Raw genomic sequence first — 22,488 nt, forward strand, 5'->3', positions numbered from 1 at the left:
GATTTGTCCAACGACTCAGCTTCCACTCTTAAATTCAGCATCCTTATTATTTTTCCCTCAGCACTGACGATAGGCAGGAGCGAGCTCTTGTAAGGGAGGAAATTATGTGCGGCTCCTGCGATGATTTTATAGTGAAATGGTGCAGAATGAATGGAGTTCACAGAGCCTCTTCATTCAACGGAGCACAAAATGCCCAAGCTGTGGACCTTACTGCGAAGTTAGGGAGCTGCGCGCCCTCACGCGACAAAATCCCATATTTCAAGCGGGAGAGCGAAGGCTGACTGTTTTGGCTCATGTGGGACACCGTAAAGTTTAGAGGAAACTGATTAGTCTGCTTTCGCTTGTATCGACTGTATTTTTAGTATCCGTCCAACAGCCGGAGCTCAGCAGGTAGTTGCGCTTAGAGAACATATTGGATATTTTTTCTGTTCCTTGCTGTAAAGTTGGAATTAGAAGTCAAAGACCCGTTTAACAACAGCAGAGGCGGGGTGCACTTTGTTAATAGCGCGACTGTTAAGCACAGCTAATTAGCTAGCATTAGTTTCCTTGTTCTGCGGCTCGCGGGATGTCATTCAGGAAAACTTTGAAACTTATTTGCGGCTTCGCTGGAGGCTCCGCAGTCTTGGTTTTCGCTGCCGCAGCCGCCGACTCCAGCGGGTTTTTTGGAGAGCAGGGCGGAGAGAGGGTCAGTCGGTGGTCGAGATTCGCCGTCCTTCAAGCTGCCCAGCCGGCGTTTACCCCTGCCAGCCACACGCCAACCCCGACCGGACACGCCTGGGACTTCAACTGGGACAAGTAAGTTAACGTACATGTGTTGTGCCGTGACCCGCTGTTTGTTCTGACGTGGCTGCCACCGTTATATTTCATCCACTTTTCTACCTTTATATTGAACGTCATACCAAACGGGACCAAGCTGCTATGTAACGGACTGAAGCAGGCATCACCATAACTTGGCAGTCGAGGTGTTTCCCGAATGAAAGACATGAGCATAATGACTTATGACACCGTTAAAGTCCTCTTGCATTGCCGATGGCCAAAAAAGTGTTGTTGTTTTTTAACTCTTTAAAAGTCGGTCAGGCGTGGGTGTTATTCCCAAGCAGATTTAAAGTCAGTTACGTTAACCCACTTTTCCAGCTCTCACCCTAACCACGTGAGACAGTAAGCCACTTCTAATCTCAAAATCACTACGCTTGAACTTTGACCAGGAGAGATCCATCTGCTCTGACCAACGGGAAGAAGAAGGAGAATGCGACCGAAGACCCCACCTCGGAGCAGAACAACAGCAAACCGAAAGCTACACGCAACATCCTCCTCATCAGACACTCCCAGTACAACTTGAGCGGGAATAGTGACAAGGAGAAGATCCTCACTCCTTTAGGTTAGTCGTTCTTGTTTTTATCCACAGGAAACGTAATAGGCAGCCTGCATGCAAAGTAATGCTGGGAGGTAGCCTTGGTGAGTGCTGGGGCTGTTTGTTTTGCTCATACCCCGCAACCCCCAGATTTTCCTTGTTTCTGACAGAGCATTGTTGGAATGATCAGTGTCTCTCCATCCGCAGGCCGTGAACAGGCCGAGCTGACTGGCCAAAGGTTGGCTGCACTTGGATTGAAGTATGACGTGTTAATCCACTCCAGCATGACCAGGGCCACGGAGACAGCAAATATAATCAGTAAATACCTCCCAGGTAACTAGAAAAGGCAACACAGCCAACCACAAACTCAAGTTTGGTAGATTCTTAAAAAGTTACATTTAAAAGTTCTAAACTTGAAGTTGTCTTGTGTCCCTGTGGGTCCAGGAGTGGACTTGGTGAGATGTGACTTGCTGCGAGAAGGTGCGCCTATTGAACCGGTTCCACCTGTCACTCACTGGAAGCCTGACGCTGTGGTGAGAGAACCTACAGCCCATTCCATCTCTGGAGTGGCTGTAGGTTTGATATTCTTTCTTTTTTTTTCCCCCCGGATTTGCTGATACCTAAGGTAACTTTGTTGCCCACGTGTCTGTGCAGTTGTCCTGTCAAGTGCTTGTTGAGGCTTGCGGGTGCGAAAGTCAACCAATACATCAGTGCACTGGCATAGGAATGAATCATGAAAAGAGTTAATTTCCAAAATATTGGAAATGAGGAGTCTTGAAGCTGTTCAGTCTGGTTTTGTGTCATTATGTATATATTCACATGCTTTAAACAAGCTGGTAACTGTTGACAAAGGAACAATCCTATAAAGATGGATTTTTAATGTGAAAGTAAAGATAAGCTATTGCATTTCTTTAGAGACCGGAGTGCTGCTGCAGCAGTTTCATGTATTGATCTAGCGCAGGGGTCTCGAACTCCAGTCCTCGAGGGCTGCTGTCCTGAAGCTTTTCCATGTGTTCCTGTTGCAACACGCCTGAGTAAAGTTAGCAAGAGCATAGAACTTGACTGCATGCTGAAGTGGCAACCCCTAACCCTACTCAAGTAAATTTAAGTTAATGTAAGTGTTTGGGAAAAATATACTTCTAAAAGTACTTTTATTGCACCGTGTTCATTCACTCATGAGCTGCTGTAACATGAATCCAATGGCTGAATCACCACCACAGCATGCAGTTAAGGTCTATAGAGTCTTGCTAATGACCTACAGATTGTAATCAGGGGTGTTGCAACAGGGACACATGAAAAGCTTCAGGACAGCGGCCCTCGAGGACTGGAGTTCGAGACCCCTGATCTAGCGTTTGTTACATCTGCCACATAGTGGGCTTCTTTTTGGAATAAAACTCTTCATGTATTCCTACAATGCACACATGCATTGACTCTGCTTTGGGGTTCATACAGAACCCTTTTATGTGACAAAGGTGGCTTTCAACCTTTCTACTGTCCTCCAGCAGTACCACGAAGATGGAGCTCGCATTGAGGCAGCCTTCCGCCGCTACATCCACCGGGCTGACCCCAAACAGAAGGAGGACAGCTACGAGATCATCGTGTGTCATGCCAATGTCATCCGTTATTTTGTCTGCAGGTTTGTGCTGTCGCTGCTCAGCTGAGGCCAGACTTGTTGCTCTTTGCTTCGCTAATCGATGTATTCAAGCCATTTCACATAGGATTTCTAATTTGTGCTTCACTTGTGTCATTGTGCTCTCATTAAAAAAAGTTATTTCATTTAATGACATGCAAATGAATTTATAAGGAAATATGCTTTAGTGCTGGTTTTCTGCTAAGGGTACAGGAAGATTTCACTGCATCGTGGGGCAAATAGTCAGGGCCTTGTACTATAAAATTTTGGATGATAGTGTTCTTCCCTCAGTCAGAATATTGAAGATGGGTTGTGAATCAGTCTTCCAGCGTAACGATGCTCCAAAACATACCGGCATAGCAACAAGGAAGCGCCTGCTACCGACCAGTCAATCAGTGGCATGTCGTCTGACGTTACATTTTAGTACCTGCTCGGATCACCTGGAAAACCCTGAAAACTGTGGCGAGTCGATCCGAGTAGGTATAATGGAAAAGGGGCTATAAAGATTAGGGAGTGGCCTAGCCAGTCTCCCGATCTCAGCACTGTAGAAAATCTGAGCTGAAGCTTTGAGTTGCCAAGCAGCAGCCAAGAAACGTAAAGCATTTACAAAGTTTCTGTAAAGAGGAGTGGAACAAAATCCCTCCTTTTTCTTTATTCTTTGTATACATTTTTCTCTATAAAAGAGTAAATTATCATAAAAGTTATAGACTTTTTTGGGGGGGGGGGGGCGGCAGACTTTCAAATTTAGCAAGGGATCCAATAATTATTCCCCACCACTGCATAAGATATTGCCCATGCTGACATGATACTGAGATTACACAATACACTGCAAGACGTTTTACCCCTGAGCTTTTCTTCTTCACTGGAAATTGGTTAACATTTGCTTAGTTAACCCTCACTTATCTGATAAGCTCCACTGCAACAACTGTGGACCTCTGTTAAGGTGGGGGAATCTGTTAGCAGGAAGAGATTTGGCGCCAGTGTATTGATGCGTTACAAGAGGAGGCCTTGTGGTATATTGATGTATTGATGTTCTGTCCCAGTCCTAAAGTCACTGAGCTTCAGTTTATCCTCTGAATAACTGACAAAAAGTAGTTTAAAAAAATCAAGATATTAGTTAAGGAATTGCACGATCCAATTTTTTAAAAAGAAAAGAAAAAAGTAGATATTGGTAACACTTATCATATTCTTTATTCCTCAGGGCTCTTCAGTTTCCTCCAGAGGGCTGGTTACGCATGGGTTTGAATAATGGCAGCATCACATGGCTTACCATCCGCCCCAGCGGTAGGGTGGCCCTCAGGACTCTTGGAGATGCAGGATTTATGCCCGTGGACAAACTAACACGGACCTGATGGGCTGACCCATGAAATGTTTCTCCTTAAGTGTCTTCAAATAAATTATGGTGTTGTTTTGTAATTGAACTCTGATGTTATCAGAGACTTTGTGGTGGTGTTGTTACTTCAGTGCCATAGGATGCCAGCAGAAGTGATTAACAGCTGCATAGCAACTCCTCCTGAATGTAATGAAGAATTTTTACACAAGTGACTCATTTTTTTCAAACCAAAAAAATATTTGTAAAGCTGTTGAACATGCTATTAGCTTAACATTTCAGGATTATGTTGTGGTGCCATTGTAGTGAATAAAATCATGAATGCACAACTTGTCACATTTCTTATTTTACTGATAACACAGCCAATGAAATAAGTGGATACATTAACAGTAAAGTAAGAGTGAGGGTTTTTTATTGATTAATTGAAAGCAAATGAGGTCTAGACATACAGAAAGAATTCACCATGAAAGTTAAGTTTTAATAAAGCACAGAATGCTAAAAGCACAAGAAGCATGTTAAGTTTTTTTAAGGTACATTTTTGCAAAGTTCCACATTCAGAAACCAGAATTAGATCTGTTGTCATCTGAGAACACGAGGATGACGACACAATCTTCGCACTGAAGTAGTTTGTGCTCTCGGATAAAGGTATAGTTCACACAAAAAATACATTCTTTAAATGCGAGTGGCCATCTGAATATTCAGGATAATTGGCTTTTTAAGTCCTAGACACAGCTGATAAGCCCTCACCCAGCAGTGACGTTATCCCTACAATACAGACTGGATACAGCAGGTTTTTAGAGGACTGCAAGAACTTGCCGTTATCTACACAAGTTTACTTGAAGTCAGTTTTACCACCTGAGGGATTACTGAAATTTTGGGCCTCAAAGCTCTACTTAGCACTTTGTTAAAATCAAATTCTATCATGAGGGTCGCATGTTCTGCTAATCAACTTCATATTTTAAGCAGCTCTCAACTAATCTGTATTCTCTGTATCATAAGGCAGTTTCATTAACAAGACAGTCGTAACAGGACATAGAAACCCTATCAAGTTACTTTGAGTCTTTCTCGCCCCCTAGTGGTTACAAATCACTTCACACAGCTTTAAAGTGATCGCAACACCAGGCACTAGCCAAATCTGAAATAATACTATACTGATGGGTGTGTTTTGTCATTCATACATTGTAGGAGATGTTTGCCCATAAAAGATACTCCAGAAAAAAGATAAAGAAAAAAAATTGCACAGTCTCTAAGGCCGCCAACAGCGACAGAAAGAAAAAGTCCAGATATGTCCAGGAACTACCGAGAAAAGATGGAAATTGTATGAATTTATTGAAGGACAAAATAAAAACATGGAAGATCTCAGTTGCTTTATTTTCCATACATTTCATGTATGAGCTAGAGGAAATGTGTCCAAACTGACAGAGAGCTGGTCCATCACTTCAGAAAATTAAGGCAATTCCTGAACTGAGGGGGGAAAAAAGAACATAGGAAATGGCAGTCTGTTTTAACACCATTAATAAAAACATTTAAATTTTGTGCTACTGACCAACATACAAAAAATAATTTTTAAAATATTGACATTTTAATTTTTTTTAAGAACATCTTCAGTGACAATCCTTTTAGGATCCCTCACTAAAGTTTTAGTGATCAACTAACTTTGGGGGGTGTGGCTTGTGTTCACAATATTCATAAAAGTTGAGTCAGGCTATGATAAAGGTGCTTCACACTTGCCACAAATAACGTTACCGTCAATTCAACATGGTCCACACCCATACAGTACATAAATTAGCAAGGTTTGTTTTGTTTTTTACCTTTTAAAGTCTGGAGTTGACATCACAACCTAACTGTGATGAGAATTCCTGTGTTACGTAGGAGTCGTACCATACATCATTAATACAAATCTTCCAGACACTTTGTGCATATTTCTGTTAGGTTTGTGGTTTCTGAGCTCTGGTGTAGCCAGCTCTGTACAGCTGGATTCGGGTGTGTGAGAGAAGGCAGGGCTTGGAGAGGGTATGGCTGCATTGTAGCGCAGGAGGTGGGTGCAGTTAAACTGACGGCTCGTTCAAGTGCTTGAGGCGCTGAATGTAGCTAATGTTGGCAGGGCTGTACCGGCTGGGGCTGAAGTCCGGTGAGGCAGCGTGCCGAGCGGGGCTGAAGCGGCCGGTGGGGGACATCAGGCCGCTGATAGGAGAGCCGGGAGTCTGATGCTGCATCCTGAGTCGTGGTTTTACCACTGCAGGGCTAGGCCAGCTACACAATACAGATCAACACAATAATCAGTGTTTTAGAATAAATTTAATGGTAAATATAAAGCATATTATTTGGGGGACTGGCCTGAGACTAGTGATGTGCGATACCACTCATTTCCTTTCCGATCCGATACCAAGTAAAATCCAGGATGGTATCGAGGATACTGATACTTTGTACAAAAACTTATTTTATTTATTGTATCTTTTACTGTATCTCAAATTATAGCTTCATAATGATTATGGGATATCAGACTACTTGTTATCATTTAATAATGCAGAATTATCTTATAAAAATAAAAAACCTGAAGTTGTGGCTATTTGAGCATCTTGCCTGCCTGCAGCACTAAAGGACTCAATGAGAGACGTCTGTCTCGCCCTAGCAGCACCCGTCCCTGTCCTCCTCTTCAGTTCGCCTCAACATACACTCGTCATATTCTGTCATATGATTTACTGTGAGGTGTTTGAGGAGGTTAGTGGTGTTGCCACAACACCTCACTGTCTTGCCACATGTATCGCAAACCGCGTCTCGGCTGTTTGTGGAGGTAAAACGTGTCCATGGATGACTCCATTTACGCTCAGCCATTGTTGTGAGTGCGCACGCCAAGGAGCTGGACACATTTATTCAGCTGTATTTCGCACATGACTATGAAAGGCGGAAGAGGAAGTAGTTCCTTCCAATGTAGACAATCCGAATTACATAGTTTCTTTCCACTGTGTTCCTGTTAATGATAAACTACAAATTTACCCCAAATTACTAAAATATCGATATTTTAATATGAGAATTGATTCTAGACCATAAATGGCTGGTATCAGAGGAATCGATATTTTAGTATCAATCCGCACACCACTACCTGAGACTACCCTGCGTGGGTGCGTGTTTAATAGTTGCCTTTATCTCTGCACCCTGGATTTAAAGAGGTGTATTTGGACTCTTGATTTTGAGTTAACACATGATTTAAAGGGCAAAGAGCACATTCTTTGGGTGGCTCAGGTTGGAGAGTGGGTTGATCAATCCCCGACTCAGCGTGCAAGATGGTGAGCCCCAAGTTATACATCCATTTGAGTGAGAATATGACTGTGAGAAAGCACTTCGGTATAGAGGGAAGTCCTCTGTGAATGTGCCGTGTTCAAATTAATACAGGGAGTGCAGAATTATTAGGCAAATGAGTATTTTGTCCACATCATCCTCTTCATGCATGTTGTCTTACTCCAAGCTGTATAGGCTCGAAAGCCTACTACCAATTAAGCATATTAGGTGATGTGCATCTCTGTAATGAGAAGGGGTGTGGTCTAATGACATCAACACCCTATATCAGGTGTGCATAATTATTAGGCAACGTCCTTTCCTTTGGCAAAATGGGTCAAAAGAAGGACTTGACAGGTGCAGAAAAGTCAAAAATAGTGAGATATCTTGCAGAGGGATGCAGCAGTCTCAAAATTGCAAAGCTTCTGAAGCGTGATCATCGAACAATCAAGCGTTTCATTCAAAATAATCAACAGGGTCGCAAGAAGCGTGTGGAAAAACCAAGGCGCAAAATAACTGCCCATGAACTGAGAAAAGTCAAGCGTGCAGCTGCCAAGATGCCACTTGCCACCAGTTTGGCCATATTTCAGAGCTGCAACATCACTGGAGTGCCCAAAAGCACAAGGTGTGCAATACTCAGAGACATGGCCAAGGTAAGAAAGGCTGAAAGACGACCACCACTGAACAAGACACACAAGCTGAAACGTCAAGACTGGGCCAAGAAATATCTCAAGACTGGTTTTTCTAAGGTTTTATGGACTGATGAAATGAGAGTGAGTCTTGATGGGCCAGATGGATGGGCCCGTGGTTGGATTGGTAAAGGGCAGAGAGCTCCAGTCCGACTCAGACGCCAGCAAGGTGGAGGTGGAGTACTGGTTTGGGCTGGTATCATCAAAGATGAGCTTGTGGGGCCTTTTCGGGTTGAGGATGGAGTCAAGCTCAACTCCCAGTCCTACTGCCAGTTTCTGGAAGACACCTTCTTCAAGCAGTGGTACAGGAAGAAGTCTGCATCCTTCAAGAAAAACATGATTTCCATGCAGGACAATGCTCCATCACACGCGTCCAAGTACTCCACAGCGTGGCTGCAAGAAAGGGTATAAAAGAAGGAAAACTAATGACATGGCCTCCTTGTTCACCTGATCTGAACCCCATTGAGAACCTGTGGTCCATCATCAAATGTGAGATTTACAAGGAGGGAAAACAGTACACCTCTCTGAACAGTGTCTGGGAGGCTGTGGTTGCTGCTGCACGCAATGTTGATGGTGAACAGATCAAAACACTGACAGAATCCATGGATGGCAGGCTTTTGAGTGTCCTTGCAAAGAAAGGTGGCTATATTGGTAGCTGATTTGTTTTTGTTTTGTTTTTGAATGTCAGAAATGTATATTTGTGAATGTGGAGATGTTATATTGGTTTGACTGGTAAAAATAAATCATTGAAATGGGTATATATTTGTTTTTTGTTAAGTTGCCTAATAATTATGCACAGTAATAGTCACCTGCACACACAGATATCCCCCTAAAATAGCTAAAACTAAAAACAAACTAAAAACTACTTCCAAAAACATTCAGCTTTGATATTAATGAGTTTTTTGGGTTCATTGAGAACATGGTTGTTGTTCAATAATAAAATTATTCCTCAAAAACACAACTTGCCTAATAATTCTGCACTCCCTGTAGAAAACACCAGTTCATTTACATGCCAGAATCTGTAAGATCTGAATGTACAGTAGTTTAAATGTCAGTCTTGTAGATTTCAGTACTGATTTCTCTTTTTTCCACCAATGTTTCTGTGGATGCCCTCTGTCATGATGTAAAATGTAAAATAAAAATAACAGCTTCTAAGCTGTGTGCAGAGCCAGTTTTTAAGCTTAAACAGTAATGAAAAGCAAGATAATAAAAGCAAATGTAAGGGACGGGAACTGATAAGAATTTAGCAATTTCGATTCTATTATCAGTATCTCTTATTGATTTGATTTCTCATCAATTCTCTATCGATTCTCCTTGGCTACATTTTGAGAGTCACCACATTTGCTAAGCTGCATATCAAAGACATAACATTTGTGCAAATTAACCGCATTCTGTGTGGTCAAATGTTTGTGCATGTTGGAGGCGTCTCCCCTCTTTGTTGTGATCAGTGTTGGGGTTGTTACTCAAAAAAAATGTGCATTACACATATTACACAGAACTGGTTCTCAGTTCCCATTTCAGCAACTACTGCACTAAACTGACCTTTAGTGCTGATTAAAGACATGAAAAAGTATTATCATCATCATCATCATCATCATCATCACCTGGTACTGAAACCTTTGAAGCCAGCAGGATCACACCCACACGTGAAATAAGCATACAAATAACTATGAACAGGGTTTGCAGGAAATTTAACTAGCTATAATGCTAACTGTACGACAGAGGAAAACAATGGAGCTGTGCTAGCCTAGCTGCATCTCTGCACACTGTGGAGAAAAAGAGGGGGAAAAAACAAAAGGGCATACTTCCCAGCCAACACAAGCAAGAAAGCACCAATTCACAGTTTATGTAGATTAGCCAAGCAGGACCTAGCCTACTGTAATCCATGATTAATGGACATAAGTTGACAGATAGCAGCAGAACAGATATAATTATGTTAGCTGTTGACATTCACCTGGTTCATTATTCTTTTTAAGTCTGCCTACAACTGCCATCAAACACACACACAGCCTGTAAAACACTGGTGGAAACCCTGCATTGATATGCCAGCCAAGCTTACTAACCTCTGCATATCTGAGGCAGAGTATGACTTCACTGTGCTCTTCCACTTATGAATACTCGGATACTTCTGAGGATCGATGTCTGTGCCCTCTATTGCTGACAGGACCGCTCTGTCCAGTTTGGTTGGAGAATCACTGTAAAAAAGACAGACGATTAATCAGCTACTTATCACTTCAGCTCAGTTGGGGATCATCAGACTGCTCCTAATTGTACCGTCTGCCTGTCACATCCCACTAACAGCATCTAGCTCAGAGTGTGTTACACAGTACTTCTCTGGATTATCACAGAAATATTCACAAATGCTTCATGTAGTTCAGTTTCTTTTCCACATAGTCTCATATTTAATTTTATTTACAATACCAAACTTAAAGATTCTCAGGAACATTTTCTATTTGTCTGCTATAAACTGAATCCTCTGCAGTGAAAGCAAGTGCGACTCACCCATCAATAAAAAGTCCTCTTCTGACATGTGGTGGGGTCCTGGGTAAGAACTCATGGGAGTTCTCTAAGGACTTATAAGAGGACCCAGAGGATCCTGAGCTGCTTAAGTCCCTGCCCCCGTGGTCCCATGACTTGGACCTAGCGCAGAAATTGCGCAACCCTGACACTGACCCCCTAGTCCTACCCAGCATCTCCAGACTCTCCTCTGCTTCAAAGTACTCCTCTGAGCTGCCGCTGCTGTGCCTCTCTTCTTTACCTGCTCCCTCTGTTCTCCAGCCTGGCCCATCCACAGTCTCACCATCTTGACCGCTGTGACTGAGAGACAGAAGGTTCAGCCCAGAGCTCAGGTCTGTGGCTGAGGAGGAGTTATAGTCCCGAGCCTCCCTATGACGGTTCCCACCACTGCTCCTTCTCTCTCTGCAGCTGGTGGGACTGTCTGGTGGCTCCTGCAGAGACATGCGCTCAAACTCCACCATGAGATTGGAAATAGGCGACAGCATGCAGGAAGAGGATGGGGAGGTGCGTGGGGACACCTTGTCTCCATTGTGAGTCCTATCTCTGGAGGAGGAGCACACCCCGTTTTTACAGACTACACCAGGCGACAGGAGGCCGTCTTTGCAGCAGCACAGCAGGTCCTGCTCGGCAGCAGTCTCGATCAGGTCGGCCCCGTGGTGGCGGAGCGCGATGTGGAACTCGCGGCCACCCACAGCTCCTTTCAGGACGTCCTTGGATGCAGCACAGGAGGTGATGCTGGTGAGTGCTGCGTTCTGCCGGTTCTTCATCTCCTCAAGGCTGATATCGTCACCCTCGTCCAGGAAGGCACCAACAGAAATAGAGTTGCAGAACTTTTTGGGCTTCCCTGCAATCAGCGAAGAATGAGTAACAAAAAACTGTAAACTAAAGAGTGGTGCACTTTGCTTTAGGGCAAAAAAACGAGGTATGAAACTTTGCAAAGACCATTTAATATAACAAGAGGCTATACTTGAGAAACACACTGATTACGCTACATCACTAAAATTAACACATTAAATCAGGATGTGATCAGAAATGTGCACAGTCCATCTCAGCAACCCATACTTCTCAAATACAAAGCACTTTGTACCTGGAGAGGGGGTTTTAAACCTGTTGCTGGTTTCATTCTCGCCGGCCCCCTCATGAGTCCGTGAACTGAAATCCTTCTTGCTCAGGTAATCGTCCAGCTTGCGGAGCCCCTCACCAGATGACAGATCCACAAAACTATCCAGGAAGTCCCAATATTCCGCCCAGGGGTGTCCCATCTCATGAGCTAGGTCTCTGTAGGCAAGACGTAGATTCATTTAAATAACAAAGATATTTGTTTATTTATTGGTTCCCCATGATTGTGGCTAATGTTGAAGCTGATCTGCGTGGGTTAAAAGGATGCATAATCAAAATTAACCTATTACATTAATTTCGATTTATATTTCTACTGTTGGACTTTAAAAAAAGAAGCTGTGCATGTTTCCAAAAAACACAAAACTAGTCCTCAATTATCTTAAACTGGACTTTGATTCAGTCACTCAGGTCATCCGCTCTCTAAAATGAGCTTCTCCTTACCTTTAAGCCAGCTTTGTTATGATTTTCCTTTACAAATTCATTTGAACAGGAGGTGGACTTTGTTGCTCACAGCCAGATCTATTCAATTCAGTTTTATTTATATCACACCAAATCACAATAACAGTTACCTCAAGGCGCTTTATATTGTAACATAAATACCTTCCAATAATAGTAAGTAAACCCCATCAATCAGATGAGCTATGAGCAAGCACATGGCAACAGTGGGAAGGGGAAAAACTCCCTTTTAACAGGAAGAAACCTGAAATTATCATAATAAGGATATCCTCTCCAATATTTTAGAGAGCCAAGAGTCAGGGGGAAAACCCCAAACAAACCCAGACCTCATTAACTAAAACTTTAGCCATGATTATTATGAGTATCCACCATTATAGCAGAATAATAGTAATAAACTGCTAAATATTATTTTGGTAATTTGAAGAGCTGATTATTCCAATTATTGACGGGGAAGGTTAATGCATAAGTCGACCTTCACATAGTTACATAATGGGCTGTTCTATTCTCAGTGGTATATGGAATACAAAACATTTTAAACATTAAACAAAACATTAAAAACTGTCCACCATTTGGTTGACAGTTTTTGGTGGACACCAGAGGTGAAGGGAGCCACCAGGCTGAAGAAGGAGGCCTATCGGGCTTGGTTAGCCTGTGCAGTTAAACAACTCCTTGGTGGCAGAGCCCCTGGTGTTGATGAGGTCCGCCCCGAGTTCCTGAAGGCTCTGGACGTTGTAGGGCTGTCCTGGTTGACACGCCTCTACAATGTTGCGTGGAGATCAGGGGCAGTACCTGTGGACTGGCAGACCGGGGTGGTGGTCCCCATCTTTAAGAAGGGGGACCGGAGGGTGTGTTCCAACTACAGGGGGATCACACTCCTCAGCCTCCCTGGGAAAGTCTATGCCAGGGTGCTGGAAAGGAGAGTTCGTCCGTTAGTCGAACCTTGGATACAGGAGGAACAATGCGGTTTTCGTCCTGGTCGCGGAACACTGGACCAGCTCTTTATCCTCTCCAGGATACTTGAGGGTGCATGGCAGTTTGCCCAACAAGTCTACATGTGTTTTGTGGACTTGGAGAAGGCATTCGACCGTGTCCCTCGGGGTGTCCTGTGGGAGGTGTTGCGGGAATATGGGGTGTCTGGCCCATTGCTACGGGCCATTCGATCCCTATATAACCGTTGCAAGAGCTTGGTTCGCATTGCCGGCAATAAGTCGGACTCGTTCCTGGTGGGTGATGGGCTTCGCCGGGGCTGCCCTTTGTCTCCGGTTCTGTTCATAATTTTTATGGACAGGATTTCTAGGCGCGGCCAAGTGGCGGAGGGCTTTCGCTTTGGTGGCCTCAGAATCTCATCTCTGATTTTTGCAGATGATGTGGTTCTGTTGGCTTCATCGGGTGAGGGCCTCCAGCTCGCACTGGAACGGTTCGCAGCCGAGTGTGAAGCAGCGGGAATGAGGATCAGCACCTCCAAATCTGAGGCCATGGTTCTCAGCCGGAAAAGGGTGGAGTGCCCACTCCGGGTCGGGGATGAGTTCCTGCCCCAAGTGGAGGAGTTCAAGTATCTCGGGGTCTTGTTCGCGAGTGATGGGAGAAGGGAGCCGGAGATCGACAGACGGATTGGGGCTGCGGCTGCAGTAATGCGGACGCTGCACCGGTCCGTCGTGGTGAAGAGGGAGCTGAGTGTAAAAGCGAAGCTCTCAATTTACCGGTCGATCTACGTCCCTACCCTCATCTATGGCCACGAGCTGTGGGTAGTGACCGAAAGAACGAGATCGCGGATACAAGCGGCAGAAATGAGCTTCCTCCGAAGGGTGGCTGGCCTCTCCCTTAGAGATAGGGTGAGAAGTTCGGCCATCCGGGAGGGGCTCAGAGTAGAGCAGCTGCTGCTCCACATCGAAAGGAGCCAGCTGAGGTGGTTCGGGCATCTGACAAGGATGCCTCCTGGGTGAGGTGTTCCAGGCATGTCCCACCGGGAGGAGGCCCCGGGGCAGACCCAGGACACGCTGGAGAGATTATATCTCTCGGCTGGCCTGGGAACGCCTTGGTGTTCCCCCGGATAAGCTGGAGGAGGTGGCTGGGGAGAGGGAGGTCTGGGCCTCTTTGCTTAGGCTGCTGCCCCCGCGACCTGGCCTCGGATAAAGCGGATGAAGATGGATGGATGGATGGATGGGATGGATTAAAAACTGTATCCTACTGTGGTTTAGCTAATCATCCATAATGAAGTGAAAGCTTCCAATATGTATGACTATGTGAAAAGTGCAGAGATGGCATTTAACAGATGATATCTGTGCATCACAGCGGACACAGATATTCCTGAGAAAGTTACTGAAAATAAAATAAGACTTAGGTTTTGGACGTACCTGCCTACTCTCTCCGCCCCTCTGTCAGGATCAGACTTAAGTATGTGGTGGTAAAGTTCTGCCCGGTCTCTGGGTGGCGTCTTCCAGAACCGGCGAAAATCATCTGCCTACAGTGGAAGACAATATGTGTTTTAAAAAAAAAATTATTACGGCCTTCATAAACACTGATAAGCAGGTTTTTTTGTTGTTGTTGTTTTTAAACTTGCTTTAGAGGGGTTTAGGGGGCCAGCAAAGGCAGTGACAGCCATCATGGGATCCTTGGGGCTTCTTGTGTGTCGCTGGATTAGCGAGAGACTTTCTGAGGACTCAGGTGACCATGGAGCACCAATGATGGGCTGGGAGGTATTGTCAGTTGCTCTCAGCAAAGGGATATAGCAACGGTCTGTGAAACAACAGAGACTCAAAGTCAGCATGACAACATAACTCATGACAACATTTACATATCGTCAAAGGTGGAAGCGGTGGGAGTCGAACCTTAAGCTGGCAGAGTACGTCAAAACAAAATCTAAGTTTATGTGTTGTCATGTGGCTGCTGCATATGGCGTTGGCAGTGTGCGCATACCAAATGGTATAAAGAAATACAGTATGCAGAACGCCGTGCCAAATGCTCTGACGCTGCACACCAGATGCCTTCAACTCTCACCGGACTGAACAAAAACTTGTCATGATTTGCAAAACAAACTTGTTGCAGTTTATTCATGAGTATACCCGCTCAGTAACACTAACACATGCAGTCTCGAGAGCTTGAAAAAAGTAACTGGATTTCTTTAGTTTTGTAAATACGTTTCACCTCTCAAACCTAAAGACATCCAGGGCTCTTTTTTCAAGCTCACAAGACTATTATGACCGACACTTAACAGCTCCAATTTTACAAATATTAAAAGGACAGATTTAAAAAAAACAAAAAACTAAGATGTCACATGCTGTGTGTTGAACCAGCCCAAGGAGAACAAACTTAATTTGTAAGAAATGTGCTAATCCCTTACCCTCCAGGTAGTCACTTATCTTCTGTTTCACTTCTGGACTTTTATTCTTTCTGCTGCATATAAGCTGTGGGAAAGAGGGAAACAAAATAATGATGCGTGAACAGACATTTATGTACAGCTGTTGCTGGATCAAGTGAGGAAAGAATTTGCTCATCTAAGTTTAGCTTACAATGTTCAGTGAGTGATTGCTGCCAAAGGATTTAAAAAGCAAGCTTAGAGGTCACAGCTTAAAAACCTGTGTGGGCATAACTGCGCCTCCCTGAACAACTACTGCGAGGATTGCACTGAGAGAGACTGTATTTGCTAGACAGCACTCATATAAATGCGTACACATTCACGGTCACTCCTGTGGTTTAATCCATGCTCCATGTGTGTGCATCTGTGTGTGCTGCTCGTTTAAATAATGGTTCGAAATGTAAGCACTTACATCCCTAGGCGTCTGGCCATCCTTATTCTCACGGTTCTTATCAATGTCAGGATGCGAGCACAGGACATTGACCACATCTGGACACCCAAACTTACAGGCAAAGTGGAGCGGTGTTTCAAAGCCCTACAGTGGGGGAAAAACAAAATAATAAAGTTACTGGGCTCTGTTCATATTATTATTTAAAATGAATCTATTCAGGTTCAATTGGGAGTGTGAAAGAACTGACAGCTTTATCTGGAGTGTTGAGGTAAAGGTCTACAATGTAGCGGATTCGTTTCTGCAGCATGACTTCCTGGTCATCTGGGTACATGAGGCGCATAAACTCTGGGTTTTCCAAGGTGTCCAGCAGCAGCTGAGCAATCCCTGCCTGGTTTTCCTTGGCTGCCACGTGCATTACATTGTACCGGCAGCCCTCCTGAACATAACAAACCACAGAGGAACGACTGAATGGGTCAGGAATCCTTTTTAATCTCCAGTTAACAGAAACTGCACGTTTTTTTCTAAAAATCAGAATCTGACTTTGGGATTAATCAGGGATTAACAACATGCCACTGATTTTATTTGAATACCTGCAGCTTAATAAACAAACAGTTATTTATAATATACTAGCATCAACTATGAACACTTTAAATCCCAATTTTTAAAGTACTTTTAAATGTAAAACAAACACATGAATTACTTTGATGCAAAAATTCCATTTCAGCACATCCAGCAGGTAAATTCACTTTTGTTTTTGTCTCAGGAGCTACAAGCTTGACACACACACACACAGTAACTGAAAGGCTGGCGCTGATAGAGTCAAAATATGTATGTATCAACAAATGGCAAGTCAGGCCATGCTACTCTATTAATAGCAAAGACTTTCCAGAGATTGTGGCGGCATCTCTGTGCTATCTTAAGATGCTAAATACCATGCAACTTTCAGTCAGCGTTATAAACAGTCCGAATATACCAAAAGTATTCACTACATGTTCCCACCTGAACAATAGTGGGATTATCTCCTGAGCCAATGAGATAGCGTGGATTGCCCCAGACCAGTTCGCTGAAGGCCGTCTCATCGCCCTTCTCCACAGCTTTCCTTAGTTTGGCCGTCAGGTCCTGAGAGCGCGGGCTCTTAAAACTGTTGGCACGCTCCCGGTTGATGGTATCGACCTCCACGTTGTCTGGGGTGGAAGGGAGAAAGAGACGAAGCTGGTCACTGCAGTGAAGAATTTTTCAGGAGTGCCTTGCACAATGGCTCGGATTCTAGCTCGATCTGTAGTCTTTTTATCCGCTTGTGCCTTTTAACATGTCAGATACATCAGCAAACTGTGAAATCTTTGAACTATGCTGCACCTCTATATTCACACTGTAATAAATACAGCGATCAGCTCACAGATGCCACTTCACTTAAAAGCGATAACAATTTTGACTGATAACGGTGCACTGCTTTATCAGGCAATAAACTAACACAAGATGAGAAAATAAAAACTAATTCAATTGAATAAAAATACACAAAAAAAATACTGTGAAGCTCTTTTAGAAGCGAAGCCTAAATCATTTCATGTACTTACCTTTACTAATGGGCAGGCCTGGTTTGACAGGAGATACACAGACCGACTTGCTGGGAGAGGGAAAGTAATCACAGATCCCCTTAGCAAACTTCTCAGCATCCTCACGGTTGGAAAAGGCTTTAAAACGGGCTCCCTTCATCGTCTTTACAGCTTGAAGGGCATCTTTCTTATCTGAGTACACATGTGCTCCCTCTGCAGAAAAACACAAAAACCATTTTAATTCTTTTATTTGGTACTCCGTTTTTCCTTAATTGTTGTGTTTTACAGTGGCCTAACCGGTGGCTGGGTTTTTTCCACATTTTTTGCCCTGTCTGTCTTGTCAGCCACGTAAGTGCCACTGCTCCTGCAACTGCAAAAAAAGCCTGCCTTGACTGATTAACATTAACAGCACTGATTTTTATGGAAGCTCAAAGTGAATTTAGATCATTGCCCCAGAGAGGTCAGGCTGTCCTACTGCCTGACTGCTCACTGCCAAGAAAAGAAAATGTTTGTCCACTAAACAAATATATATATATATAAATAAATATATAAATAAAAAAATATCTTAATTATCTGATTATTATTGGATAAACCATATTTCTGAGACATTTCTTCTGTTCTTTGCCTTTGAAGTACTTTTTGTAACAACACTGCAAATTTAAATGCTTCAATCCAATATAAATTGTTTTTATTTAGTGAAGCACAGACTTTTAGCTTTAATTCAAGCGGTTTAACAACATTATTACATTAACTGTTGGAATTACATGCATTTTTATACTTAGCTCCTCATTTTCAACAACTTAAAAGGCTATTTGACAAACACTGTAGAATATCCCTTTTCTTTGCCTTGAGAAACGGGGCTTTGGGTGGTTAAATCAGTTTTGGAGATTATAACCCTGTACACTATGAGCAGTCACATGATGCCCATGCCATAATATTTACTGCACCATATTCAACAGATGAGATCTTTCAGATCATAAATGTTCTCTTTCCTTCTTCATATTTTCCTCTTCCCATCATTCTAGTACATTTTATTTTTGTTTGTGTCCGAAGAATCTTTTAGGAGTTTGTGGTCGGTTTTAGGTTTCTTCATCCTGAGTGGAACTGAGTAACTGAGCATGGTTTGTGTCTCGTTATAAACACTCTGTATTTCAATTCATGAAGACGTCTCTCGATTGTAGACCCTGACAGTTATGCACTTACCTACTTGAGATTTTTGAATTTGTTGACTTGGTGTGAAATTTCCTAACCCCCCTTTTTTTCCAGTCTTTCTTAACATTTGCTTTAGTTGTCTTCTGTGATTTTTCAAGTCATTTGGAGTTGCTAAACTGGACAGTGCATCTATTTATTTTCAAGAACAAACAATTGTTTATTTGGCCATTTCTTACATTTTTGCAATCAGTCTGATAGGATAGGTTTATTTTAGTTTTCAGCCAAATGATAGCCTCCTTCACTTGCATCAGTATCTGTTTGGATCTCATAGTGACAGCTGCCTGTAATCCTAAACAGTTACTGCAATTCTGTTGTTAGAGCCACTGAATTAAAGCCATTGTGATAATATGCTAGTCATATGACTAATATAAGTTATTACAAGACAATAATTCCAACAATTGTTACTCCAAAGTTCACCGTCTTAAAAGGACAAATATCATGTCACACAGTCTAGGAAACATAAACAGTAATAACTACATTTCTAAAATTAAACTAACAAATGCATGCAAAATAATGCTAACTAGTCATCCAGCAGCTGGGAGCATCTCCACAGCTAATGTCAATAACAGTAAAGACAGGTGAAGGATGGTGAAAAGAGAGCAAAGCTGCTCCAAAATAACTTGTACTAGGATAGAAGCTGTCGCTATAGTTCAGATTTTTTGGGGTTTATAAAATGGACTCATTTGCTTCATTCCTGCCATCGTCTTACTGGTGGCAGGGCTCAGTTCCTCTACACTACTTGAAACGCAAACAGGTGGGGCAAAAACAGCGTGTTGTACCATGTTTTTAAACTGCGTGAAGTAATGCTAAATTGTTTCAAAGTATTGTTTCTACAATTTCCAAAGTCAACAACACTTGGCAAGTAATTCTTCATACCAAAATTAAACATGATATCTAATGGACTCTAAAAAAGTAAGAAGCTGAGTTTCTCTTACCATTTCTTGCCAAGACATCCTCCCAAAGTGGACACACTCCATAATAAAGGGTTGGGGACACTTGTGCTGGCTTTGAAGGAGTTTCCACTTTGGACTGCAAGTTACTGCCCTCAGCAGAGCTGTTTGAGTTTGTATTTTCTGATATTTCTTCTTCCTCTGGAGGGTTGAGACCCACACCGTAGCCAAAGTCCAACTCTTCATTGGCAGCCTTTGAGGAGCTGCTGCTTGCTCCAGAGGTTGTGGGCACAACAGCCGAGGTGGCACATGACAGAGATTTGGCATGATCCACCACAATGTTCAAGGCACCAGCTGAAGAGCTGCTGTCTGTTTCAGTGGTACTGCTCTCTGGTCCAGCCAGGATACGGGCTAATTTCCTCTCATAGGTGGCACGGGTGGTGGGTGTAATGGGTCCACACTTGACGTTTGCCCGGGCAAACTCCTCGGACAGTTCATCGGCACTTAGCCCCCTCAACCTGCTCAGAGCCGCCTCCATGCTTCAGCTCCCTGTAACACAGCACAAACTTCAGCATTTACAAACAGCAGCTATTGATAAACAACTTCCTATACACTATAGTTTTATCATTACTCATAAAAATAAGTAGTACTTAAACTAAAAGTTGATGGATGTCTAAATCAAGCTTAGACTAGTATGTCAACATTTTCCACTGCATTCCACACGTGTGCAATTAAACAGTCTCTAATTACTGCGTGCACAATAGCTAAATGCCATGTATAATTTAATATACTCCAACAGTCAGTCCAAAGTTTTAAAATGTAACACACCGATACTACCATCACTGACACCCCCCCCCCCCCCCTTCAGTAGCAAAAAGATAATCATTTACATTTAATAAGCATGAGTCTTCAACAGCCTCAATGAATTTTTTAATTAATATGACAGAAAAACACCCGGTGGTACTGATGGTCTAAATGCTTATTTTAACGTAGCATATTATGCCTCAACAGAACCACCGAGACCAGTGTTGGACTAGCATCTACTAGCTAGCCTGCTAACCAGCAAGTCAGCTTTAAAAGCCGGGAGTTTGCCTGACAAAGCTAGCACAAGAGACGCTGCTCGGAAGGAATGTAGATGGGGCTGGAATACTGACCAATATAAATCTGCATTAAAGTAAGTGCATAATAACAATATTAGTATGTTCATTCGCACGCTGTCACGCCCAAGTATGTCATTCGAGGTGGGTTTTCAGGCTGTAACGTAATAAATGTGATACGTGTTCGCAGTGATGATGCTGATAAAAAAAATTTTTAGTCACAAATGTGTCTCTTTACTTACCAAGGAACATTTTTTATTGAATGTACGGAGAGCTATGGGAAACCGTTTAGTTTTGCACAGATCAACTGTTGGACAGACACAAAGCTGGAGACGGTCTGGAAGAGTCTCATTGTTTACAACACGTTCTGCGCATGTTCAAATTTAAGGGAGGGCGCACGATGCGTTTAGGACTATAGGAAAATTTACAACTAGCTCACTTGAAAGTGACAGCAGCCAATCACAAATCGATTTTTTAAACATTTCTTTCTCTTAAAATATGCTACTGTTGTGGTTAAAGATCATTTAGATGACACCTTACACTGGATGTGACATGGGTTTAAATAACATCACTGCTGAACTCTCTCTACATCACTAGTTTATTGTTTTAAATACCGTATGTTTCTACATTTGTTAATAATAATACTCAACGTAACATGTCAAATATTTTGTGCATGTTGGTGACAAGAGCCTTTATCGGGACATGGCTGCTGGTCTACAGTTAAAAATACACCGTCCTCATATTTACGTACTTTCTGCTAGCCTTTAATATAGCATCATGCTGTGCCTTAGTAGACGTGACTAATTCAAGGAAACGATAACCTAGCGCCGATTTTTGTAGTTAATAACAGACATAGTATTTTACAGTGAATAAGAAAAATACAAAAACAATGAAGAATCTGAAATGTAAAACTGGTATAAAGAAAATGGTAAATATTTTGTGTTAGCACAAAGCCATGTACGCAGGCCAAACTGATCACTTATCGGGTAAAACAAACGCAGGGCATGGCGAAGGTATTCAAATAACTGAAACGATCAACTGCACGAATGATCGTTAAATATGAAAATTAGATTAGAGTGACATTAGGTATGCGATTCATTTCAGGAAGCTGAGATTGTCAGCCATGCTAGCAGTCATTAGCCAGCTGGCAAGCCAAGAAGCTAACCACTCGAGCTACCGGTTAGTAATAATAAAAACTGATACGAACGTTAAACGCACATTTTTTTCTGGTTTTACATTGCATATAACCGTAAACATGTACCCCAGTCAACTGTACATCAATGATATATTAATATATAATTTTAATTGTACCATTCCCACCTCCTCCTCCTCTCCCCGGCTATTTTGCTAGGTGTCTTCTCACCGCGACGGTTTCAAAATGCACAGAGCGAGGACCCGCTTCCGTCTAAAATACTGCCTGAGCAAAAATAACGATTGAAAAGAAAAAATTCAAAGTGGAAACAGGAAACAAAAATACGGGGTAATTTACAGAGTTTCATATTTAACTTATACTTGAATGGGCACACCGTGACAGATGAATAGTGCAATTTTATGATAAATACCAATATCACATCTTTTTAAATCAGGGTCAAAATGTCTGGAAAAAAAAAAAATATATATAT

General features: G+C 42.7%; 3 protein-coding genes across 7 annotated transcripts in view; 2 read left to right on the forward strand and 1 right to left on the reverse strand.

Annotated features, from left to right (window-relative positions):
* The window catches only part of dgcr8 (DGCR8 microprocessor complex subunit), a 207,648-nt gene that overhangs the window by 127,445 nt on the left and 57,715 nt on the right, over positions 1-22,488 (forward strand). The gene's annotated exons all lie outside the window — the stretch shown is intronic.
* Positions 35-4,640, forward strand: pgam5 (PGAM family member 5, serine/threonine protein phosphatase, mitochondrial). 2 transcript variants are annotated; one of them, XM_004558576.5, is made up of 6 exons: positions 35-795; positions 1,206-1,378; positions 1,559-1,684; positions 1,796-1,884; positions 2,854-2,987; positions 4,183-4,640. In XM_004558576.5, exons 1-6 carry the CDS (start codon positions 566-568, stop codon positions 4,331-4,333), a joined length of 903 nt encoding a protein of 300 aa, XP_004558633.1. In that variant the 5' UTR covers positions 35-565; the 3' UTR covers positions 4,334-4,640. The 2 variants fall into 2 exon arrangements, with proteins under 2 accessions (XP_004558633.1, XP_004558634.1); XM_004558577.5 differs by having other exon boundaries at positions 39-795; positions 2,857-2,987.
* Positions 4,707-22,303, reverse strand: ankle2 (ankyrin repeat and LEM domain containing 2). Of its 4 annotated transcripts, XM_076890563.1 has the most exons (14): positions 21,109-21,253; positions 19,815-20,318; positions 17,689-17,880; positions 17,114-17,298; positions 16,362-16,550; positions 16,136-16,258; positions 15,709-15,772; positions 14,925-15,104; positions 14,723-14,825; positions 11,881-12,071; positions 10,779-11,637; positions 10,340-10,471; positions 6,424-6,564; positions 4,707-5,775 (listed from the first exon to the last, which is right to left on the reverse strand). In XM_076890563.1, the coding sequence occupies exons 2-14, from the start codon at positions 20,305-20,307 to the stop codon at positions 5,751-5,753; spliced, it is 2,877 nt and encodes a 958-aa protein (XP_076746678.1). In that variant the 5' UTR covers positions 20,308-20,318; positions 21,109-21,253; the 3' UTR covers positions 4,707-5,750. The 4 variants fall into 4 exon arrangements, with proteins under 4 accessions (XP_076746678.1, XP_076746677.1, XP_076746676.1 ...); XM_076890562.1 differs by lacking the exon at positions 21,109-21,253 and adding an exon at positions 22,187-22,303 and having other exon boundaries at positions 4,707-6,564; XM_076890561.1 differs by lacking the exon at positions 21,109-21,253 and adding an exon at positions 22,178-22,282 and having other exon boundaries at positions 4,707-6,564.

The sequence above is a fragment of the Maylandia zebra genome, linkage group LG12 (genome assembly GCF_041146795.1).
Source record: "Maylandia zebra isolate NMK-2024a linkage group LG12, Mzebra_GT3a, whole genome shotgun sequence".
Taxonomy (NCBI): Eukaryota; Metazoa; Chordata; class Actinopteri; order Cichliformes; family Cichlidae; genus Maylandia; species Maylandia zebra.

What these genes read in the sequence shown, in the direction of transcription:
- ankle2 (XM_076890562.1), bottom strand. Translation starts at nt 20,307, where the DNA reads ATGGAGGCGGCTCTGAGCAGGTTGAGGGGGCTAAGTGCCGATGAACTG. An exon ending in AGGCCTGCCCATTAGTAAAG is followed by an intron (nt 17,299 to 17,688) that starts GTAAGTACATGA and finishes CTTCCACCCCAG; the next exon opens with ACAACGTGGAGGTCGATACC. An exon ending in GTTTAAAACCCCCTCTCCAG is followed by an intron (nt 11,638 to 11,880) that starts GTACAAAGTGCT and finishes CGCTGATTGCAG; the next exon opens with GGAAGCCCAAAAAGTTCTGC.
- pgam5 (XM_004558576.5), top strand. Translation starts at nt 566, where the DNA reads ATGTCATTCAGGAAAACTTTGAAACTTATTTGCGGCTTCGCTGGAGGC. An exon ending in TGGGACTTCAACTGGGACAA is followed by an intron (nt 796 to 1,205) that starts GTAAGTTAACGT and finishes AACTTTGACCAG; the next exon opens with GAGAGATCCATCTGCTCTGA. An exon ending in AATCAGTAAATACCTCCCAG is followed by an intron (nt 1,685 to 1,795) that starts GTAACTAGAAAA and finishes CTGTGGGTCCAG; the next exon opens with GAGTGGACTTGGTGAGATGT.